The 22,552-nt window shown below is 52.2% G+C and overlaps 3 protein-coding genes across 10 annotated transcripts; 2 read left to right on the top strand and 1 right to left on the bottom strand.

Moving 5' to 3' along the window:
• Nucleotides 1–80: 80 nt before the first annotated feature.
• On the bottom strand, nucleotides 81–6,057 carry CCDC159 (coiled-coil domain containing 159). 2 transcript variants are annotated; one of them, XM_019659365.1, is made up of 13 exons: nucleotides 5,852–5,929; nucleotides 4,285–4,403; nucleotides 3,965–4,191; nucleotides 3,192–3,225; nucleotides 2,791–2,879; nucleotides 2,618–2,699; nucleotides 2,244–2,439; nucleotides 1,693–1,760; nucleotides 1,541–1,617; nucleotides 1,080–1,201; nucleotides 778–860; nucleotides 320–433; nucleotides 81–152 (listed from the first exon to the last, which is right to left on the bottom strand). In XM_019659365.1, exons 1-13 carry the CDS (start codon nucleotides 5,854–5,856, stop codon nucleotides 148–150), a joined length of 1,221 nt encoding a protein of 406 aa, XP_019514910.1. In that variant the 5' UTR covers nucleotides 5,857–5,929; the 3' UTR covers nucleotides 81–147. The 2 variants fall into 2 exon arrangements, with proteins under 2 accessions (XP_019514910.1, XP_019514911.1); XM_019659366.1 differs by lacking the exons at nucleotides 3,965–4,191; nucleotides 4,285–4,403 and having other exon boundaries at nucleotides 5,859–6,057.
• A 125-nt stretch (nucleotides 6,058–6,182) lies between these two features.
• Nucleotides 6,183–8,535, top strand: TMEM205 (transmembrane protein 205). Of its 3 annotated transcripts, none has more exons than XM_019659375.1 (4): nucleotides 6,183–6,251; nucleotides 6,802–6,910; nucleotides 7,014–7,177; nucleotides 8,170–8,535. In XM_019659375.1, the coding sequence occupies exons 2-4, from the start codon at nucleotides 6,811–6,813 to the stop codon at nucleotides 8,473–8,475; spliced, it is 570 nt and encodes a 189-aa protein (XP_019514920.1). In that variant the 5' UTR covers nucleotides 6,183–6,251; nucleotides 6,802–6,810; the 3' UTR covers nucleotides 8,476–8,535. The 3 variants fall into 3 exon arrangements, with proteins under 3 accessions (XP_019514920.1, XP_019514919.1, XP_019514918.1); XM_019659374.1 differs by having other exon boundaries at nucleotides 6,218–6,347; XM_019659373.1 differs by having other exon boundaries at nucleotides 6,219–6,331.
• Nucleotides 6,354–17,381, top strand: RAB3D (RAB3D, member RAS oncogene family). Of its 5 annotated transcripts, none has more exons than XM_019659370.1 (6): nucleotides 6,354–6,766; nucleotides 9,328–9,766; nucleotides 11,763–12,026; nucleotides 12,891–13,009; nucleotides 13,097–13,221; nucleotides 16,008–17,381. In XM_019659370.1, the coding sequence occupies exons 3-6, from the start codon at nucleotides 11,799–11,801 to the stop codon at nucleotides 16,193–16,195; spliced, it is 660 nt and encodes a 219-aa protein (XP_019514915.1). In that variant the 5' UTR covers nucleotides 6,354–6,766; nucleotides 9,328–9,766; nucleotides 11,763–11,798; the 3' UTR covers nucleotides 16,196–17,381. The 5 variants fall into 5 exon arrangements, with proteins under 5 accessions (XP_019514915.1, XP_019514914.1, XP_019514916.1 ...); XM_019659369.1 differs by lacking the exon at nucleotides 6,354–6,766 and adding an exon at nucleotides 7,085–7,177; XM_019659371.1 differs by lacking the exons at nucleotides 6,354–6,766; nucleotides 9,328–9,766 and adding an exon at nucleotides 10,166–10,393 and having other exon boundaries at nucleotides 11,763–11,978.
• Nucleotides 17,382–22,552: the final 5,171 nt, after the last annotated feature.

Below are 22,552 nucleotides of genomic sequence, written 5' to 3'. Positions count from 1 at the left end.
GGGGTCTCTGCACCCTCCCCAACACTGGGGGGGGGCGGTATTTTCAGGCACAGGAAGCAACAGAAGCAACAGTCCACAGGTGGAGGAGGGTCTTGGCTAGTTTATTTTCTCTCTGGAAGGGTCTTCGGGGAGAGCAGTCCCAGCTGCTCAGGCTGTGGGGAAGAAAGGATGGATAAGGGCCTGGCCTGGTCCAGTGGACCCCAGGGTTGGGGATCAGGATGCATGCAGGTGCCAGTTTGGGAGCTGGGAGGGTCCACTATGTGGGATTCCAGGGCTGGCCAGAATGGGCAGGGAAGGTGAGGCAGAGGAGGATCCACACCAGGTGGGAAGGAGCGGCTCTTGTTGAATGGTGGCTGGGTAGGGTCCTGGTCAGAGTCAGAGTCTGAGTCCCAGGAGGAGAGCAGAGGGTTCAGGCATCGGTGCCCCTTGTAGCCTGCAGAAGCGACAGGTGCCATTCTGGCCCTCCATGCACAAACCTTGAATGTGACCTTTGAGTGACGTGTGACTAGGGGCCAATGTCCCTTGATCACATCCCTTGAATGTGACCTAGTGTGACACCAAAGTGTGACCTCAATGACCCTTGAATTTTACCCCATTCATCCCTAAAAAAAACTCCCGGTGACCCTGAGTGACCCCTGGAGGAGGCTCCTTAGAATGTGACCCAAGAATAAGACCCAACAGATATGCCCCCAAATATGAACTTTGAACATGACCTCCATGCGTGAAGCCGGAGAATGACCGCCCTCCTCACCCTGAGCATGGCTCAGCCCCCCTTACCCCTAAGGCTCGCAGCCTTGGGGCGGACCCCTGAGGACATGGTGAGGCCATCAAAGGAGTTCTGCAGCACATGCACAGCAGACCTGTGGGGAGATGGAGAGCTGGCGGACCCTGGTGACTCTAGACTGATTGGGGCTGGGGCGGGGGGCTGTTGGCAGGGCAGGGGAGGAGTGGAGTCCTGGTTGGAGAGGAAGGTCTGGAATCAGGTGGGTTCCAGGTTCTGACTGTCGCTGCTTGATCTGATTGTGGACAGGGCAGATGAGGGTCAGGGATCAGAGGTCACAGTGGGAGCTGGGCATCACCATATGTCACTCAGCTCCTTCTGGAGGTCATTCCTCCAGGAGCCATTGCCTCCTGGTGGCATCTCCTCTGTCTCTGGCCAGTTGGATGTCTCACACTCCTGCTGCTTCATCTTGGTCAGGACCTGGGGCCCAGAGTGGGGTGGGAGGGGTGAGAGAAGATCAGTAGTAATAATAATGATGATGACGCAAGGTGACCATTATATGGTACTTATTACACGTCAGGCTGCCCTCAAAGGGCTTAACACTCAGTTCATCAGCTATCCCTTCAGGTAGGGATGTGTTGTCATTGCACAAATGAGGAAACTGAGGCCCAGAGGCATGAATAAACTTGCCCAGTCACACACCGGTAAGTGGCAGAACTGAGACTTGAGCCCAGGCCTTTTGGCTCCAGTCCAGTGGTAGAGGCCGGCAGAGATCTCCATACCCCCAGCTCATGCAGGGTCCCCGTCCTCCCCTCTCACCTTGCGGCACTTCACCTGGGTCTTCTGCATCTTTTGGATGTTAACCAGGTTCTCGGTGATCTCCTCCTCCTGGGCCTCTGTGGGGGGAGGGGACTCAGGGGGACAGGGCGCAGAAAGACCCCCCCTCCGGGCTGTGGGCTCTGGGCACTCACGGAGCTTCTGATAGATGAAGGCCACCTCCTCCCGTACCAGCTCCAGCTCCTCCCACAGGAACTTCTTGCTGAGGAGACAGTGTAGCCTAGACCCCCAGCCTCTGCCCAGCCCCCTCCTGGCTCGCCATTTGCCCACCTGCCTCCCCAAACTTCCTCCACCTCCCATGTTCCCATCTCCTCCTGATCTCCATTCTTGCATTTCCATAGCCTCCTATTGCCTGGCCTCCATCTCCCCAGCCTCTGCCCACCACCTCCCTTCCCCCCACCTCCCATATCCCCAGCCCCGCTAAACCTCTCTAACCCCCAGCTTCCTGTCTTCCCTGCCTTCTGGCCTCCTAGTCTTACACACACACACACACACACACACACACACACACACACACACACACACACACACACACACACACGCCCTCCTGTCTTCCCCCCACATCCCTTCCTCTTGTTCCTCAAGCCTTCCATAGTCCCTCATCCCCCTTACTCAGGCCTCATTTCCCCATCCTGGCCTCCCTTCCCTCCCACAGCCTCCAGGCTGCCTGCTTGGCAGCACCCACCTATCCCGGATCTCCTGGGCAAGCAGCTGCAGGCAGCGGGTGGTGCGGGCCCGCTGCACCTCCTCACTGTCGCGCAGGGTCTTCTGCAGCCCCTGCAGGCCTTGCGCCAGAGCCCCGTACAGCTCCTGCTGTCCCTGCTCCACGCCCCACTTGTGTCCCTCCTTCTCTGTCTGGTGGCTTGTGGGGCTCAGCACCTCTGCAGAGAAGGTGGGAGCTTGACTGAGCCCCAACTACACCCTGAACCCAGCTTTGAACCACCTTCCCCTAGCTTGGCCGGGTCCCAACCCTGAACCCAGACTCACCCACTTCTCTCACCCTGACCCAGCTGACCCCAACAGCCTCCAGCCTGACCTTGACCCTTAGCCATTTCTCACCTTCAAGCTGTTGGATCTTGATTTGCTGCAGGCAGCTCTCCTTCTCCAACATGGTCACTGAGTGGTTTAGGAACTCGAAAGCCTGTGGGAGAAGAGTTTAGGCCTGGGGATGGGTGGGGGGCGGAGGACAGGGACAGAGATTTCTGGGGGCAGGGATGGCTGAGGAAGCTCACCTTGGTCTGGGCCTGTAGCTGGCTCTTGAGTGACTCCAGTTCGCATTGCAGGAGCTTCTGGGTGTCAGAAATCATCATGGCGGACTTAACTGTGAGCAGAGGTGAGGATCAGCCAGGGTGGGAGGGGTGGGGGCAGGGGCAAGGTCAGGGCAGTGATCAACAGAGGCTCAGGGTAGGGATAAAGGCAGGGGGTAAGATCAGGAACAGGGATCCACGGAGGCTGAGGTAGAGGCAGGAGTAGGGGTCAAGGTCAGGGACAATGATGGAGGGCAAGGTCAGGGGCAAGAGTCAGCTAATGCTGGGGCAGGGATGGTGGAGTTCCACAGAGACTGGGGCAGAGGTTGGAAGTAGGAACCGGCAGGTCTCTCACCCATAGTCTTCTTGGGAGGGAGGGTTCTCACCTTTGACTTTGGAAGAACTGGTCTCTAACGGCTTCTAGGGAAGGAGGACACGAGGGCAGTAGAAATTCATCCCTGGGCTGCCTCTTTGCTCATCCCAAACCAGTGTTGGGGGTTTGGACATGAGTTGTTGGGTCTGCTGAGTTATGGGTGTCCCTGACCCCGAGTGCAGGCAAATCTGCCTCCAGGCACATGCAGGCACCTCCCCTGGCCTGCACATGCTCAGAAGTGCACTTGTGCGGCTTGTCCCCTACATGTGCAGGTCTGTGGGCTGGCCATGACAGCATGCACCTGCAAAGCCCTGTCTCTGGCCTGGGCTCAGGAAATGGCCCTCCTCCTTAGGGGCAAATGACATTGATAATGTCTGCGGGCAGCAACAATAGCACACGACATGTAATCACACCTGGTCGTCAAAACACAATCACGGCCACACACACAACTTCAAACACAGCCATGTACTTTAAGTTGTAAGACCCAGGCACCTCACACCCATCTCAGGCACACAATCACACAGACACACAGGCAGTTATATCCAGAGACAATCACAGACAAGACCCCACTACGACACACAATTGCACATCCATTCCATTCATTCCCGCATCCATTAAAACATTTTCAGTGAGGGCCTGCTGAGCACTGGGAGCTGTTCTCAGTGCTGAAGACACACAGTAGTGGGGGTTCTTGAGGAGGACCTCCCTGCCCCACTACACCCTCCCTAAGCCCCATAGCAGTAGATTGCAGTGCATCAGGAAGGGGTTTCCCCAGGTGGGGGTGACCTTAGCGATGCTCTGATGCTTCTTCACAAGGTCCTGGTCATTACAGCGCTCCTGTGAGTCTGGGTTGGGGAAGCGAGGGGACCCATGCGACCGAGGCCCCGAGTTCCTCTCTGTCCTCCAGTCTGTACTCGTCACTGTGTTCTCTGAAGCAAGTGACCCCAAGGTCTCTGATTCTGGGGTCCTGGGCCAGTGAATTGTATAGTCCAAGATCTTGTCTGAGGAAGCGCCTGGGGGTGTGTGGATGAGGGCTTCCTGAGGGCCAGCCCAGAGCACTCCAGGCCCTCCCGACTCCCCTGCCCTGGGGCAGCCCCTCAACAAACCCCAGTACTTGTCACACTTCCCGTTAGCAAGCAAACACGAGTTGGAGGGTGAGGGAGATGAGCAGTAGCAGGGCACAGAGTAGTCAGTGTCCCGGGGTAGGCCAGCCAGAAGAGGGTCGCTTCGAATAGGGAGGACAGGGGCTGCACTGAGGCCAAACCCCATGTCCGACACTCCCAGACTTTCCCCCCCAACACCCCAAAGGCCTCAGCCCTGAACACAGGGCCTCCCAGTTTTGGTAGAAGCTCGATGAAAGATGATCCCAGCCCCAAGCTTGGGTTGGGCAGTGAGGACCCAGAAGACCTCAGAGGAGAAAGTGAGGGGCCTAAAAGGAAAAAAAGAGCCTAAAAGATGAAAAGGATCTTAACATTGGGCCCTACAGGAAGGGCTTTCCTGGCAGGAAAGAGCATGTGCAAAAGCTTGGAGGTGTGGAACCATGGGTTCTGTACTGGTAAATTCAGGGTGGCTGGAGGCAGGCTCCAAGAGGAAGCAACAGTAAGTTAGCAGGGCAGCTCAAGCAAGGCACTTAAAACCAAGCAGGGGAGTTTGGATCTGGCTTCCCCAAGTAAATGGGAGCCATAGTGTGTGAACAGGACAGGCAGGGCATATCTATTCAATAAATAATAGCTGAATTGGGGTCCAGGCCTATGCTAGGTGAGGCTGGAAACAGGAAAGAACTCAGCTCTGGGTCCTGTATCCACACCCCCTGTCCTTCCAGTGTAGTCAGGGCTGGCAGGTGGAGATACCTGGACAGGGCTGTTTGGAAAAATTGCCAGGTGAAGGGCATCTTGCCCTGGGTCACACAGCCAAAAAGGCCTGCTTTAGGCTTTACTGTTCTTCTGCCTTTGCTGGGCTCTCTGGTGTCCTTCCTCTGCTCAGTCCTCCTAAGAGACTCCTATATACCTTTCAAAACCCTACTCAGCATCGCCCCTGTAAAAGCTTCCTTCATCCTTTTTTAAGATCATATTTACTGAGCAGTTCACTGAGTGCTGGGCACCACTCTTAGCACTCATTGGGTCTTGACACCCACCCTGTGGTGTAGGAGTTATTCTTTTGTCTGAAATGTTCTAGCCTACTTTTTTAAGAGCCACTGGAGACCCTCTAACTGATGGCCTGGGTTCAAATCCTAGCTCTGCCCCTTCTCAGCTGTGTGATGTTGGAAGAGTTACTAAACCTCTCCATGCCTCAATGTCCCCAACTATAAAAATGAGCTATCATACTACCACCTTATTGGGTTGTTGTGAATAAGTCAATCTATGTCACTGCCTGACATACAGTAGTGGGAAACTCAGTGTTTGTCCTTGAATATCAAGCTGAGAACCTGGACCTGGGGATCACAGGAGCCCTGGGAAGCTTGTAAGGGCAAAGGGAAGGCGCATTTCTGAGCGCCAACAGCAGGCAGATCCCCAGTCGAGCCTCCCTCCTCCTCCCACATCAGATGTTCCTCCCGAAGTTCCTACCGGGAAAATTCTTGGGGGAAAGGGACGGGGTCATTAGCCTGGGCCACGCCCCTTCGGGCCCTTAATCCTGCGCCCACGAGGCTTCTGACCCCCTTTCACCCCTACCTACCACATACCACCTGCTCATGCTCTCCCATCAGGGACCTCGAAACCAGTCCCCAGCTGTGACGCTGAAATTTGATCCCGTGGGGCACCATCGCTTTAAAACGCACGGAGCCCAGACGTAGTCACAGAGAGGGGTGTGGCTGACATTTTAGCTCCGCCCCCTCCGATGCAGTTAAGACCTCATTGGCGCCTTCTCTTTTCCGCCTGGAAGTCGCCGTGTAATTGGATAAAATCTCTGTGAGGCGGAATTTCAGGCTGATTTCTGCTAATCGATTAGTCAATTAATAAGAGGGCGGTACAGGAGGAGGCAGATTACAATTGGATTGGCTTCTGGTTTAGTTGGGAGGCGGGACGAGTTCTGGGTCCCAAGAGGAGAGGTTGCGGAGGAAGTCCGCGGGAGTGAGGTACCGAGCCCAGTCCGCTTGGCCCGCGAGATCCGGCCCCGGCGTTTCTGATCCCGGATTCCCGGGTGCTGCGGGCTGAGGTCTGGATTCCTACTGGTGGGTGGGGTCGGTGTCTTCAGGATGAGATTTGGGGGTTTCCCAGGATTAGATGGGGCTTTGGGGAGCTTCATAGCGATATCTGAGATCTTGTTATGAGAGCAGGAGTTTTTGTTGTTAGAACTGGGTCCCGGGATGATATTTGGGAGTCACTGGTGGGATCTCTGAAGACCTAGGGCTACGAGCTTGGGCTGCTGGGGCCAACATTTGGGGGTCTCGGAAGTGGCATGGATGTTGAGGTCCAAAGAGCCTGAGATCTTGAAAGCCTACATTTGGAGAGATGGGGTCGAGGTTTGTTGCAGGACTGCTCTGGATCTTCCCCACCCCCATTCCTGGGCTGCTATCCCTGCATCTCAGCTGGATTGGCCTTGACCCTGGCCTTGAGCAGGTTCACAGGGTCTGAAGGCCACGGGCCAAAGGTAAAGCTCTGAGCCACCCGGTGCCTCTTTCCCAGGCCTGCAAGATGGAGGAAGGCGGGAACCTGGGAAGCCTGGTTAAGGTGGTCCATCTACTGGTCTTGTCCGGGGCCTGGGGTATGCAAATATGGGTGACCTTCATCTCAGGTACGGACCCTCGGCCTGGACATCATGGGTACCCCGGATGGGGACAGGAATGAAATGGGGACCTGAAGTATCCTGACAGGCATGTGGTCCCTTCCACCCACAGGTTTCCTTCTTTTCCGAGGCCTTCCCCGACATACCTTCGGCCTTGTGCAGAGTAAACTCTTCCCTTTCTACTTTCACATCTCCATGGGCTGTGCCTTCGTCAACTTCTGCATCTTGGTTCCACAGCACACCTGGGCTCAGCTCACATTCTGGGAGGCCAGCCAGGTATTTGGGCTTGGGATTCACTACCCTCATTTCCAGGACCCCACTGAGCACCTATGGCTACACCTTTGTGAAAATTAAACAGAAACTGCTCCTTCTTCCTGGTGGATACAAAGTTGGGCTCTGGATACCTTTGAGCAGTACACAGCCTGCACAACCATCCCTAGCGGCCCTGTTTATCCCCCAGTGTGTCTCTGCTGGTTGCTGCTCCCTCTCCTCCCTCTGGCTGGGCCTGCTGCCAAGCTGGGGTGACTCAGCTGGGTTAGGGCACTGACGCCAGCTCACTGTTTAAAAACCAGCCTGACTGGGAATTTACAGTCCCCTCCCTTGCATCCCCCCATCCACATATTTTTCCCAGCCACAAAGCAAGGGACCATTTCTACATCTTGTATTTCTCTCTCCTGCCCTCCCTCTGCCCCCATTATGTGGGCAGGTAAGGCCTGACAGGGGTTTCAAGAATAATCCTACAGAGACAGGAGAGGATTATGGGTAACTGGAACTTTAAAGACTTTTTATTCACCCCCTGAGGGCCCAATGTCAGCTTCTGGGGTCTTGGCTGGGGCCACAGAGGAGATGGGTCCTCTACAGGCTCTCTGTTTTGGGGTAACAAGTGGACAGTTATGGTGCTCTGTCCCGATTCGGGGAAGAGAGGTTCTGTCCTGAGATATCCTCAGTTTGGGGGAACAGGAGAAGTGGAGACAGGCTATGTTCTGGAAACTTCCAGTGTGGGTATCAGAGTAGAGGAGGCTCAGAAGGTTTCGGGGGGATATAGAGGATATGGTGATGGAGGCTTTCCTGCGGGTTTCAGGGTATGAGAGCTGGCGTTCTGGTTGGGGCCCTTGGTCTGGGTTTAGAGAAGGAGAAGGAGGCCTGGCTTTAACCTATGTTGTCTCCCATCCTCCTCTGGGCTTTGAGGATGCAGAAGGATCCTGTGGAGGGCCCCTCCTGCCTCCCAGGCATGGCTCACCTTGTCCTCCTCCTGCCACCCCCACCAGCTCTGCCTGCTGCTCCTGAGCCTCACGCTGGCCACCATCAATGCCCGCTGGCTGGGGCCCCGCACCACAGCTGCCATGTGGGCCCTGCAGACTGTGGAGAAGAAGCGGGGCCTGGGTGGGGAGGTGCCAGGCCACCACCAGGACCTTGACCCCTACCGTCAGCTGCGGGCACAGGATCCCAAGTACAGTGCCCTCCGCCAGATCTTCTTCCGCTACCATGGCCTGTCCTCCATTTGCAATCTGGGCTGCCTCCTGAGCAATGGGCTCTGTCTCGCTGGCCTCGCCCTGGGCCTCAGGAGCCTCTAGCACCCACTGCCTCCCTGTCCCTGCTGGGAACCCAAATAGCAATAAATCCTTCTTTGGGAATGGCTGCTCTCATTTGTCTCCAACTGGGAAGCAGGGGGTAGTGCAGTCAAAGGTGGAGCTTAGGGCCTCTGTTTCCCCATTCGCAAGGCGTGATGATTTGGAGTGCTAGCTATTGCAGTCCCTAAGTTCTTCCTATAAAGGTGTCCATGTGTTAAGCACCCACTGTATGCCAGGCATGGAGCTACCTATTGCATGTACCATGTATTGTAAAAATAGCTAGTTCTGGTCCCTAGGGGACAAGAGTATTTCCCATCCCACTGACATTGGGGGTAGCCATGTGACTTGCTTTGGCCAATGAAATGTGAGCAGAGACAATACAAGTCACTTCCAAAGAGAAGTGTACAATGGGCCCCCTCTTATCCACGGGGGATATAGTCCGAGACCCTCAGTGGATGCCTGAAACCATGGATAGTACCAAACCCTATATATCTATGTTTTTTCCTATACATACATACCTTTACACTAAAAGGAAGCATTTCATGGCTTCTCTTTGGAATATCTGAATTGCCAGCATCACTACTCTAGTGCTTTAGGGCCATTATTAAGTAAAATAAGGGCTACTTGAACACAAGCACTGTGATACCACAACAGTTGATCTGATAACCGAGATGGCTACCAAGTTACTGTTGGGTGAGGAGCATCCACAGCGTGGATATGCTGGACAAAGGGGTGATTCACGTTCAGGTGGGACGGAGCGGGATGGCACAAAATTGCATCATGCTATTCAGAACAGTGCACAATGTTAAACTTATGAATTGATTATTCCTGGAATTTTCCTTTTAATATTTTCAGACCATGGTTGACTGCAGGTAACTGAAACCACAGAAGGGAAACCGCGGATAAGAGAGGACTACTGTACAAGCCAGTGCATGATTCACCACATTTTCCCTTCACCACAATGACCAGTGTGACTGAGAAGCAAACCTTGAGTGTTGGTTGCCATGGAAGCTTTGGGGCAGCTTGTTACTGAGTATATGTCAGCTCTTCCTGACCGATGTATGTCATCTCCGTTCATTCTCATGGCAGTCCTTAGAGGCACCTGCTGTTCCCATGAAGCAATGGAGCTCAGAGAAGTTCAGCAAGTGACTTCATGTGGAGTTGTTGGAATTTGAACACCAACAAAGCTTGAACTATTATTATAACTGCAGATCCTTTCCTGCTGTCTTGAAGAAAACTCTTAAGTCCTCAGCTGGGTTTGGATGTGCCAAATTTCCTTACTCCGTGGCCTCAGGCAAGGGGCTGCCCCTCTCTGAGCCTCAGTTTTCTTAGCTGTAAAAGGGGGATTAATACCAATGGCCCTTAAGGCTATTTGGCAAAGGGATCTACATACTTCAGGGTCAGGCGCTGCAATTTACAAACACATTCAGATCAGAACCACATACAACCCTGTGAGGTGGAGACTCTTATTATCAACCACTTGACGGTAGGGGAAACTGAGGCCCAGAAAAGTTAAGTTACATGTCCAGAAAGCCGTGGGGCTGGGATTCAAACCCTGCTCCAGAATCCTCGCTCTCAACCGCTCTGCTCATAGTAGAAGCCCTTTAGATAGGACAAATACAACGTTTATTGTTGGGGGGCGGGCTCTAGACCGCGGCACCGCCCCCCACATTCCACAAGCCCCACCCCGGACTCGGCCCCGCCCTACCCCGGGTGCGGCCCCTCCTCCCCCGCCTGGGAGGAGCCGGCGCGGGATCCGGGTGGCTGCGGGCAGCGGCGGCGGTAGCTGCGGGGTCGGGGTCGCAGCGGAGGCTAAGCCGCAGCGAGTTCGGAGGCGGAGCCCCCGCGGGCAGCGACGCCCCACGCGAGGTGACCCCCTTGGAGGGAGCGCACCCCACCCCGCACCTTCGCATCCCAGCAGGTCTCGGGGAGCAGGGTGTCCTGGGGGGGGACCCGGAGGAACAAAGGCCGGCGGCTGGGGCCCCCCCGTTACCTCGCCCCCACCCAGCTGGGCTGATCTGGGAGCGTTAATAGGGCGCGGGCGGTGCCGAGAGCCCAGCTGGGAACATGAGATGGGACCATATGGTGATGGGAGGAAACTCATGAGCTCTCCTGCACCGGCTGGGACGCCCCAAGTCCAGCTAAGGGAGACAGGGCCGAATCCCAGGACCCTTACCTAGTGCTAGGCGTGAGGGAGGGTCGATAGATGGTCAGAAAGAGTTGGGGCCGGCAGAAAGGGGTGGTCAGACAGGTGGGCTGGGGGTGGGGCGGGGGCCCCAGCCTGGCAACCCTGCCCAGCTTGGGGAAAGACTTCCTGTCTCCTCTTCCCCTCCACAAACTCGTTCTCCCGGAACACGGGGTGGGGCTGAGGGCTGTGCAGGAAAGGGGAGCCGGTTGTGTCCTCCTTTAAAATGGAAAAAAGCCCCACAGGCGGTTGAGAAACTTTTGCCAGGGGTTCCTCTGTGGGTGTGCCCTCCATTCACCTAGGCCTTCTGGAACCTACCTGTGCAGCTCCGGAACAGCCATAGACAGCTGGGGAAACTGAGGCCATGAGGGTTGAGGGGGTGTCCTGGACCCAAATGAAGCAGCCCAGCTGTGGGGACAGAGTACCAGGAAAGACAGGACCAGGGGTGGAAGGGAGTGGTTGTCCTGGTGGTGGGGTTCTTGATTATTAGGTGGCTGGGGTGGTTTCCTTCGATTTGAGGACTGTCACCCCGGCCTCCGTGGGCTGAGACGGGCTGGTGTGAGTCAGCTCTACCCAGAGCGAGATGGGCCAGGCCCCTTTGACAAACAGAAGGTGGTAGTACCCATTTGGAGGCAGAGCAGGGCTTAAACCTGGGCTGGATCCACTGAAACCCCCCTCCCCATGGGGATCAGGGAGGGGGTTAACCTAGGCTTGGGTGGGGGCAGGGAAGGCACCTTGCTGGTGGCTGATACCTGCCAAAGTCAACACCCAGGCCTGGATGGCCAGGAGGCTCTATCCAGCTGGCAGGGCCCCCTCCCTCCAACTCACACCTGGGCCACACCAGCTGCTCACCAGGGGGCAAAGTCCACACTTGCACCTTCTGTTGGGTCTGGTTCCTCAGTGGCCAGAGGAGGCACCCCATGCACTCTCCATCCTGGGTCCTTGCATTTGACAAGCATCCCCATTTTCCAGAGGAGGACACTAAGTTCTAGAGAGAGCAAGTGATCAGTTCAGGGTAATTTGGCCTCCACGTGACAGATCCAGAGTTTGAACCCAGGTCTGGTGTACACACTGAAGCCATTACTGGTGTTTTATTTCCCTGCAGGGCTCCAGGCTTCCCTCCAGGAGGCTCCCCACCAGGATGGCATCAGCTGGAGACCCCCCGACAGGCCCACGGGATGCAGCAGACCAGAATTTTGACTACATGTTCAAGCTTCTGCTCATTGGCAATAGCAGTGTGGGCAAGACATCCTTTCTGTTCCGCTACGCAGACGACTCCTTCACACCTGCCTTCGTCAGCACTGTGGGCATCGACTTCAAGGTCAAGACTGTCTACCGCCATGACAAGAGGATCAAACTGCAGATCTGGGTGGGCTGGGCAGCTAGCTGTCCATGGGTCTGCAGCTAGGGAGGGTCTGGGGTTCCTCCAGGGAAGTCTCTGTGAGGGTGTAGGGCTGTGGGGAAGGGTCCCTGGTGAGGGAGAATGGCCCAGAGTCAGGGTGGGGCGCGTGTGGGGTAGGTGTGAAGGTTATGGGGGTATTATCTATGAGATGAATTCATCAGCAAGAGGGGATATGCACCGCCCAGTGATATCTGAGTGGGAGTCCGTACTAACCCAAGGCAGTTAGAAGTCCTGGTGCGTAATGGGGAAGAGGTTTGGGTACCATGTCAGGTGTGAGCCCAAAGGCCCCCAAAGCACCTGCCGGGTGTCCACACCCCTGCTCCCAACACAGCTTCTGGCAACGATTGTTATGGTAACAAGCACCAGAGTGTCTGCACCAAGATGGTACTCTCTGGTCCAGGTGGCTTTTATTTGTGGTTATTAAGTTGGTTCTTGGAGATGAAGTCAAAGGGGCTTACAAGTCTATAAGCAGTCACTGACCCCTCAGACTGGGAACTCCTCAAGGGCAGGGCCATGTCACTCCCATCAGACTGGAGGTTGTGCAGGCAGGTCCATATTTCTTCCATCAGAATGGGGCTGTGAGGGCAAGCTCATTTCTCCCCCATCAGACTGGAGGCTGTGCAGGCGGGCCCATATTTCTCCCATTAGACTAGGGCTATGTGGGCAGTTCTGTGTTGCTTCCATTGTACTGGGGCTGTGAAGGCAGGTCCATCTCTCGCTCATCAGACTGGGATTGTGAGCACAGGGCGATGCCTACCTCAGACAGGGCCCTGCAGGGGTGGGGTGGGGAACAGTGTGACTTGCAGTCGGCTCATCCCGCTATTTCCGCAGGACACAGCGGGCCAGGAGCGCTACCGCACAATCACCACAGCCTACTATCGAGGAGCCATGGGCTTCCTGCTTATGTATGACGTTGCCAACCAGGAGTCCTTCACCGCCGTTCAGGACTGGTGAGTGCTTACTGACCACTGACCCCCTGACCTTTGCCCTCTCCTCTGACCCCAAATCTCTGGCCTAATATCCCTCAAACTCCACAGGGCCACACAGATCAAGACGTATTCCTGGGACAATGCTCAGGTCATCCTCGTGGGGAACAAATGTGACCTAGAGGATGAGCGTGTTGTGCCTTCCGAGGATGGCCGAAGGCTCGCCGATGACCTTGGTTAGTGCTCAACCTGGGCCATAGGTCCTGGACCTCCCAGAACCAAACCCCCAACCCCTATCCTCCGATCCCAGGTCCAACTACAGTCACCAACCTTTTGCTCTTTGAGGACCTGCCCAGAAAAATGCCTACATATATGCCACTTTCTCCATTTAATTCTAGGGGATTCATCCACAGGCCCCCTCTTCCTGACCGCATCCCTGGGAACCCAGACTCAGCCAAACTGTTTCTGGAAGTTTATCCTACAGACATCTCACCCATGTGGGAAGTGGTGACCATATCAAGTTGCAGTACTGTTAGTAGCAGGGAAACCTGAGTAACTTCCGAGATGTCTCACAGTGGAGGAAGCAGCAAAACATAAAGTATAGCCACACGGTAGAATATTATGCAGCCATGAAAAGGACGAGGGTGTTCTTTATGTTCTGTTATGGCAGATTTCTGGGATATGTAACTAAATGGGAAAAGCAAACTGCAGAATAGTGGGTATGGCTGCTTCCTTTAGTCCAGGGATCAGCAAACATTTACTTAAAGAGCCAGATAGGAAATATTTTTGGTTGTAGTGTCTCTGTTGCAACTATTCAGCTCTGCCTGAAAGCAACCATAGACGATACATCAATGAATGAGCACGACTGTCTGCCAGGAAAACTTTATTTACAGAAACAGGCAATGGGCCAGATTTTGCCTGTACCTCGAAGTATGCCAACACCTGCATTAGCGTATAAAAAAGATGAGAATAAGAATGTATACTTACGCTTGCCTAAAGGAACTCTGGAAAGATACAGAAGGATCTTGTAACAGCGGTTACCTGTGTGCTTAAGAACTGGGAGGCCAGGCACCAGGGTTGGATGGGGACTTTTCAGTCTATCTTTTTTAATCAGGTGAATGGATTATCTAGTCAAAATTTAAGTTCAGTAAAAATCTTGTCCTGGAGTAGTCTAGGCTCTGCCAGGACTTTCCTTGCGGGAGGTGGTTTAACTACTGTAGGGAGGGCGTGTTAAGGACCCCGACTCTGAAGCTAGAATCCCAGTCTGCAACCGCTGCTGTGTGACCTAGGGCACATTGCCTCCCTCTCTCTGTGCTTCCATCTCTCCACCTAGGAAACGGAGATGAAAACAGTGTCTACTTCATAGGGCTGTTAGAAAGATTAAGCGAACGCTGGCCTCAATTGAACATTAATTGGTATTATTTCTCGATCGCTTTGTGATCTTACAGTTTTTATATCTGTCTTGATATTTTTTAGCAGTTTGTAGCTTCTTCAGCGAATATTTATAATCAGAAAAAAACATTAAAGCAAAAAGAACTCAGATTATTTGAGGCAGAGACACACATGGATAAGGAAATGCCAGATTTGCCCAGGAAGACAGCGGAGTGGCATTGATGATCACTAGGCTCAGAGTATATGTGAGTTTGTGCCCTGCCTCTGTCATTCATTTATTCATTCATTGATTTATCCATCCATCCATCCATCCATCCATCCATCCATCCATCCAGTTATTAGCAAGTAGTTCCGAGCACCTGCTTCATGCCAGGCACTGGCTGCACAGTGAACAAGGCAGACAGAAATCCTGCCCTCTTGGAGCCTGTGTTGTAGTAGCAGAGATGGATAATTACACACCTATTAAGTTACAATTACATTTTTGTAGTGCAGCATGACAAGTGCCAGGATAGAGACCCATTTACCCTGTGTGTAATATGGTGGGCTTTTGTCTGAATTTCTGGCCCACCTTGGCGGGTGCAGCAGGTGAGGACACATCGGGCACCTTTCAGAGATAGCTCCCTGCAGGCAGATTCTGAAGCAGCCTTTTAGGGGTGCAGGAAGGATCATCATGTACACCCTTATTTTCAGGATGATGGGCCAGCTTTTGTAGCTGAGGGACCTTGGGCAAATCCCCAAAGCATTTGTACCACCTCCCACCTTTGGGAGGACAAACAAGTTAACGATGGTCACTGTGATTCTAAGAATGTACTCAAAGCAACCTCACATCCCCCCTTCCGAAGAGGAGTCAGCCAGCCTACCCTGGGTCCCGGAGCCCAAGGTGGTGCACTAGGAATATTTATTATTATTTATATTTAAATTATTTAATATTTACTACCAGTTATTATTTGAGCATGGGTGTGAATCCCAGCTCCGCCACGCATTACCTATGTGAATTTAGATGAGTGACTTTCCCTTTTTGTGCCTCGGTTTTCTCATCTGTAAAGTGGGTTATAATAGGATGAACCTTGGAGCATCATTAAATGCTTTCATTTATGTAAAGTGCTTACAAAAGTCTCTGCCACATAGTAAGCATGATGTAAGCACTTATTATTATTACTACCATTTTTAGTGCATCCTGTTGGCCAGGAACTGTGAGCATCACACACTCTCCACAAACACTAGGAAGCTGCCATTACCTGCCTAATGGAGATTGCAAACTGGTGGTCCCACAGGCTGAAGCCAGTCTTCAGCTGTGTTTTATTTGGTCTAGAACACGTTTTTCAGAACATGTGAAATAATTGGCTACATTTCAAAAGTCTACATAAATATCTTCACTGTATCTTCCTGTGCAGCACAATTGGGGGGAAACTGAGCTGCAGCCACTGCCTCAGACCAGGGCTGTACCATAGGTTTTTATCAGCATGGTTCCCATTTTATAGATGGGCAAACTGAGGCTCAGACTAAGGTACTCAGCCGTGCGCCCACAGCTGCATAACCGGGCTTGGAACCCAGATTTGTATGATGCCACAGCCCAGGCTTTGCTCCTCAGGATCTCACAGGTGTACCCCCCCAACCCATGTCCATCCAGGTTTCGAGTTCTTTGAGGCGAGCGCCAAGGAGAACATCAATGTGAAGCAGGTCTTCGAGCGCCTGGTGGACGTCATCTGCGAGAAGATGAATGAGTCCCTGGAACCCAGCTCCAGCCCAGGCAGCAATGGGAAAGGCCCAGCCTTGGGGGATGCCCCACCTCCCCAGCCCAGTGGCTGCAGCTGCTAGAGATAATCCCCAACCCATGGCCACCCGCTCCTGCCTTGTCAGAGACTGTGACTGAGGCATAAGCCACAAGGGCTGTTTCCAAGCTCAGGGTGCTCCCTTCCCTTCCATCAGCGTCAGCAGCTGCCCCCCACTTCCGTGCGACTTGTTCTCTTGCCATGGCCACCAGCCTGCCCAAGCAGCCCCTGTCACAGGCTCCAGACCCTGGGGACTCTGCATTAGAGGCAGGGTCTGGGAATGTTGACATGCATGAGCTTGCTGCTTTTCAGGCGTTTTAATGGGGGGAGCATGGATAGCCTATCCCACCCTGGCTGGTGAAGGGGCTTCCACAGTGCCTTCTGGGTTAGAGCCATTGCCCACATCCATTCTGTATTGGGCATTGTCTGGAGTTCACGCGCTGGCCGAAGATGGTTTGTCTTCTTCCCCCTGCCATGTGGGTTCTCAGAGTTCATCCCTAGAGATATGGAAAGCAGCTCTTTGCTCAGGGTCCCCAAGCCTGCCCATGAACCTCCTTAGACCTGAAGGCTCCAAGGCAAAGGAGGTGACTGACCCTGGCAGACCCCTCCCTTCTGGCTTGCAGATCCTCTGCCTGTGAAAGTATTAAAGCAGCTTTTCCAGTTGTCAAAGGATAGGGAGTCAGAGCCTGTCCCCTGGCTTCAGGGACCCCAGAAGTGCCTTTTGAGTTTTGCCTGAATTTACCCATGACCCTGACACTGTTTTGGCTTATCATGGTGCACCTGACCCGGGATTGAATTCTGGAACTATGTACCGTGTCAGGCCAGGTAGAGAATCACCCAGCCCCTGGCTTTCGTGCTCAGGACTTTGTGCCAGGAGTTAACCTGAGAGCCAGGAGCCTGGGCCCTCTTGTCCAGACCTGCCTCCCCAGTGCCCATTTGACTGATGATGTTTTAAGCAAGGTCTTTCCACATCTTACATCCTGCTAGAAAAGGAAATTGAGCAATGTTCCCATAGGCTGTGCTCGCTGTTGACTGTCTGGTATAAGCACTTGGGCTCCTCCCACTTGAGGACCAGTGAAGATGCAGTGTTCATTTCCTGAGCCATGTCATTGGTGAGGCCCAGTGATAGGACGTTTTCTGCTAGTGGAGAAGTCACTCTAAGGCAGCGGTTCTCAACCTGAGGGTCGTGACCCCTTTGGGGGTCGAACGACCCTTTCACAGGGGTCGCCAGGTACTCGTATGTGGGCGTATCTGCATGTGAGCCTGGAGACGGATAGAAGAGCGGTGTCTCGGTTCCTAAGACCATCGAAAACATGTGTTTTCCAATGGTCTTAGGCGACCCCTGTGAAAAGTTGAGAACTGCTGCTCTAAGGAATGTTTTGGGTTTGGGCTGGAGGGGCAAGAAGGTAGGGTTGTGTAACTGCTATTGTCACTTGTACTTCACAACATAGCTTGGGCGTGGCAGGCTGATGGGGGATGGCCTGGGACAGGCTCCCTGGTTGAGGCTGGGGTTCCCAGCTCAGCAGCCCTTCCTGCTCACCGAAGTCCTACTCCAGTGGCATGGCACCGCTTTCTGCCCTGGAACACTAACTGACACCCCATAATTTGACAGACGCTGTGGCTCGAGCTGATGGTTTGTGTTCCCAATTCCACTGCCAGCCCCAGCCCACAAAATTACCTCCTGTAGCCCTGAAGATCTCAGCCTCCTTCTTTGGGGCATGGGGAAAGCCTGGTTTAAGTTTAACATAGCTCTTACCTTTATAGAAGCTCTAGATTGAATTTCTTTCTAGAGGGCCCTGTTTACCCCATACTAGGTCTTCCCTGAAAGCCCCAAAGTGAGGATATCTTTGTATGCCAACAAATTAGATGACTATGGTGAATGGACAAGTTTCTGGAAATCCACAAAGTGAGAGAATCTGAATGTTTGGGGTGGAAGTAAAAAACGTTAGTTGCTTTCATGTAAAAGTGAAGTTAAATTAGCTAAAAAAGCCTTCTTAAGATGCACCATGCCTGTCTAGATGCTGTGGCCAGTCCATTTTCCCTAAGCTGCTGCCAGAAAAAAATGGTGGGTCAGAGAGTTGTTGCCTTAGGGATGAGGTGGTTGTTACCACACATGTGATAAAACCAGCTGTGGTTGTAACTTGTACCTGACCCGGCCTAAGCTTTCTGTTTACACAAGATTTTTAACAGTTCAGTTTCAAGTAGCAACAGAGACAGCGCCTCAGTTTCTTTCAAGACTGGGAATTGTGTAGAATTCTTTTGTGGTTCTAATAAATAATGCAAGTTTTTATTTTATGATGTTTGGGGGGGAAGGTTTAACTCAAGATGGTCTCTGGGAAACAGAAACTGATGTCCTCACAGATCACTGTGGGGGATGGAGGTTGGTTGACAAACAAAAATAAACCAAAGGCTGTAGGAAAAACCACCTCCCAATTATAGGGAGGCTGGGGTCTAGAGCTGTTGCCTGAGGCTGGGTCCTGCATCCAGGCTGTCCCTTCTTATCATTTGCTTTTAACAACTTGTCTTTCCACAGGTGGTTTGGTGGGAAATTGCCTTGGCCGCCGTGGTTTGGGGTTCTGCTTTTTTCCTTTTTGTGGCTTCTCTGGGGATCACGTTCTTGTGTCTGTCTCTCCTGCTCGACTTAGAAAAACAAGTAATGGGTGAAATTTGGTCTCAGTGTTGAAATGCTAATTCCGCTAACTGGCTTCTCCCCCCACGATCCCAAAACACACTACGGAGTGAACTCTGGACCTGCTGCTCATTTCTATGCTAAATGTGGTTCTCCTGCATAAGCAATTCTTTGATGTACACTTGGAAAGATGTGCACTTTTCTTCACAAGAAAAAAAAAATTAAAGCCGTTGTGCCCAGATGCGGTTGTTCTTATTTCCATTAGTGAAATGTGATTTCCAGGAAGAGGGCTATTGAATCATAGCCAAGCAGATGGTTGGTTGAGGACCGTGTGTGATGCAGCAAATCCCAGATTAGGCCAGTGAGGCTCAGGCCTGGGACTGTGTCTAGCAGGGACTCATGGCCACCTTGGCCCTAGAAAATTCATCTGTGGAGGGCAGGGAGGATAGTGTTGCCCCAGCTAATCTTACTAGGAATGTCTGTCCTCCCAGCAGCTAAAGGGCACCTGTGAGCACCTGAGTCTGGTCAGGTCCTGCTCAGAACCCTCCATGGCTCCCACCTGACTGGGACTAAACGCCAAAGTTCTTCCTGTGGCCTGCAAGGTCTTGCATGATCTTACCTGTCACCTCCCTGAACTCAGCTCTTCTAACTTGCCCCCTACACTTGCTTTGCTCCAGTTGCATTGACCTCTTTGCTGCAATTTGAACACACCAGGCTCCTGCCTTAGGGCCTTTGCATTGGCTATTCTGTCAGCCTAAAACCCTCTTATCCCAAGTAGTCACGTGGCTTCCCTCACTTCCTCTTTCAGGTCTGTCCACAAATTTCGCCTTCTCTTTGCACCCTTCTCTGTTTAGTACTGCAACCCCTCCCCCAGCATTTCTGATGCCTCTTTCCCTGTGACCCCTTCCCATGGCCCTAGCCTCTAAAATACTCTGTCATTTACTCATTTAACTTAAACAAGTGTCTCCTTCACTGTAATGTTAGCTCCTCAGATGCAGGGATTTTTTTTTTTTCACCACCGCACCCAGCTTTTCCTGTCTGATACAATAAAAAAGAAATACTCAGTCTTTGTCCCTGGTTCCTGGCACACATCTACTAAAACCCATGGAATCTCCAGAGTGGCCTCCTTGCTGCTAATGACAGGACGGGGGTGGGGTTGTGCAGCTAGGTAGTTTCAGCATGGGAGTTGGTCTAATCAAGCCATGATTGGAGGGCTGGCACTTTCAGCCCCACCCCCCCCCACCCCCCACCTCTGAAGATTGGAGAGAGGCTGAAGATTCAGTTAATCAACAATGGGCAATGAAACCTCCATGAAAACCCTAAACGATGGGGTTCAGAGAGCTTCGGGGTTGGTGAACACTTTGAGGTTCTGTGAGAATGGCACACCCAGAAAAGGCACGGAAACTCCACGCCCCTTCCCCATACCTTGCCCTGTGCATCTCTTCCATCTGGCTTTTCCTCTGTTGTAAACGTAATAGCAAGTAAAGCACTTTCCTGAATTCTGTGAGTCATTGTATTTATCAAACCTGAAATGTAGGGAAGATGGCGGGAACCCCCTGACTTTGTAGCCAAAACTGACAGGAGAGTGGCGCATGTGGGGACTCGGTACTTGGGACTGGTATCTGAAATGAGGGCAGTCCTGTGGCACTGAGCCCTTAAAACTGCGGCTTCTGATGTGGACTCTGGGTAGTTAGTATCAGAATTGAATTCAATTGTCGGGACCTCCCCCCCCTTGATGTCCACAGAGAATTGCTTGCTGTGGAAAACCCCACACATTGGGTGTCATAAGTATTATGAGTTAAAACAGTTTATTTCTGACATACAGCAGACACTGGATAGATGTTTGTTGAGTATTCGTGAGTATGTATGAACTGCAGAGCCCGAGCCAGCTAGGTCCACAGATTTGCATATGGTCCCAGGATTCTCAACTTTCTGTGCCTTCTTTCTGCAGTCTCACCCCAATGAGGTGGTCCCCTCTGAATCAGGTGAGTTCAGGGAGATGCTCTCTCCTGGTCACCCTAGATTAAGTTCCAAAACAGGTCTGTTGGCCAGCTTAGGTCTCATGCCCATGACTGGACCAATGACTGTCGTCAGAGAGATGGAATGTACTGATTGGCTGGCTGGGATCACATGTCAGCCCTGGCTTAGTGCTGGAAATGTGAGACGTAGGCTGGTTTCGAAAAAAACTAGGTGTGTTTTCCCGTAGTGGGAGAAGATTGCAGCAATAGCAAATATGACATGAACCAATTTTATGATCCTCAAAATCTCCACAAAAGAAAGATGGGAAAATTAGACAACCATTTGCAATCCCCAATGAAAGAATTGATTCAGGCTGCTATGGTCAATAGGATCAATAAGCCCTTGGGTTATTTACTCTCAGCTATGACCATGGCCACCCCTTAACAGCGGTTCTCAACCTGTGGGTCGCGACCTCTTTGGGGGTCAAATGACCCTTTCACAGGGGTCACCTAAGAGCATCGGGAAACAAAAAGATATTAACATTATGATTCATAACAGTAGCAAAATTACAGTTATAGAGTAGCAACGAAAATAATTTTATGGTGGGGGTCACCACAACATGAGGAACTGAATTAAGGGGTCGCGGCATTAGGAAGGTTGAGAACCGCTGCCTTAGAAGCATCTGGGTAAATGTTGTAAGTCCTCATACTCAGGCCACAGCCCAGGTCCATTAAATTAGAAGATAGGGAGATGGTGTAACTGCAGAAGCAGCTCAAACTGGTCCTATCCTGTTTCTAACAAGATCGAGAACCAAATTTAAACCTTGAGTACACCACTTACGAGTAACACCAGTGAACGCTTAACTGCTCCCCCCATGGAAACCAAAGACTGGGACATGACCAGAACCTGAATGCTGGAACCCTTTCAGGATTGAAGGGTCCGTTGTCCAGGAAGATCTGGTGCTGAAACCCCTTAAATCTTGCTCTGAACCCTGGATTGGGGAGACAGGTTTGAGCCTTGCCTCGTCTCTCCATGCCGTTCCACCTCACAATAAATAAAAGCTTCTTTCTTTTCTCAAAAGAGGGTGCCATAGTATTGGCTTCTATGCACATCAGGAAGCGAGCCCTTGCTCAGTTAGATGAGATCCAGTCTTGAGTATTTTGTTAAAGCTCTCAGGGGGTTCTAATGTGCAGTCAGATGAGAACAAGTGACTTGAGGAAATATGGGAAAGAGAAGAACAAGGTAAAGGAACCACAGAGCAGCAGCAGCAAATCCAGAAGGTGGGGAATTCCCAGAGTTCCTCACTCTTCCTGGAACAAGTCAAAGGTAGGTGGAGTTGTTGGGGAAGAGGAGGAAGAATCTAGAGCAGCCATTCTCAAAGTGTAGTCCCTGTGCCATTGCATCATCACTGGGAAACTTGTTAGAAATGCAGATTCCTGGGGCCCTCTCCAGATCTGAGGCAGAAGCTGGGGGGAGAGGAGACACTTGTGCTTTAACAGAACGTCCAGAGGATTCTAGTGCATGCTCTAATTTCAGAACTACTGGATTCGAATAAAAGGGATGTAGACGACAAGACAATCAAACGTGATGTGTGGACCTTGTTTGGATCCCAGTTCAAAGAAACCAAATTAAAAAAAAGACATTTTGGAGCCAATTAGGAAAATTCGATGACGGGCCTGGGTGTTGGGTGATGGAAAGGAATGGCTGCTAATTATCTTATCTGTTGCCTTGGTTTGTTTGGACTGCTATGACAGAATATCATAGATTGGGTAGTTTATAAACAACAGACAGTTATTTCTCACAGTTCTAAAGTCT

This window comes from Hipposideros armiger, unplaced genomic scaffold (assembly GCF_001890085.2).
Source record: "Hipposideros armiger isolate ML-2016 unplaced genomic scaffold, ASM189008v1 scaffold_298, whole genome shotgun sequence".
Lineage (NCBI taxonomy): Eukaryota > Metazoa > Chordata > Mammalia > Chiroptera > Hipposideridae > Hipposideros > Hipposideros armiger.
This window is presented reverse-complemented; position numbering and strand designations above follow the sequence as displayed.

Excerpts from the sequence above, each read along its gene's own strand:
- CCDC159 (XM_019659365.1), bottom strand. Across the intron at positions 2,880-3,191 it reads CAGTTCTTCCAAAGTCAAAG|TTAAGTCCGCCATGATGATT; the intron begins GTGAGAACCCTC and ends CTCTGCTCACAG. Across the intron at positions 1,761-2,243 it reads GCCCAGGAGATCCGGGATAG|CAAGAAGTTCCTGTGGGAGG; the intron begins GTGGGTGCTGCC and ends CTGTCTCCTCAG.
- TMEM205 (XM_019659375.1), top strand. The coding sequence starts at position 6,811 with ATGGAGGAAGGCGGGAACCTGGGAAGCCTGGTTAAGGTGGTCCATCTA. Across the intron at positions 6,911-7,013 it reads ATGGGTGACCTTCATCTCAG|GTTTCCTTCTTTTCCGAGGC; the intron begins GTACGGACCCTC and ends TTCCACCCACAG. Across the intron at positions 7,178-8,169 it reads CATTCTGGGAGGCCAGCCAG|CTCTGCCTGCTGCTCCTGAG; the intron begins GTATTTGGGCTT and ends CACCCCCACCAG.
- RAB3D (XM_019659370.1), top strand. The coding sequence starts at position 11,799 with ATGGCATCAGCTGGAGACCCCCCGACAGGCCCACGGGATGCAGCAGAC. Across the intron at positions 12,027-12,890 it reads GGATCAAACTGCAGATCTGG|GACACAGCGGGCCAGGAGCG; the intron begins GTGGGCTGGGCA and ends CTATTTCCGCAG. Across the intron at positions 13,010-13,096 it reads TTCACCGCCGTTCAGGACTG|GGCCACACAGATCAAGACGT; the intron begins GTGAGTGCTTAC and ends CAAACTCCACAG.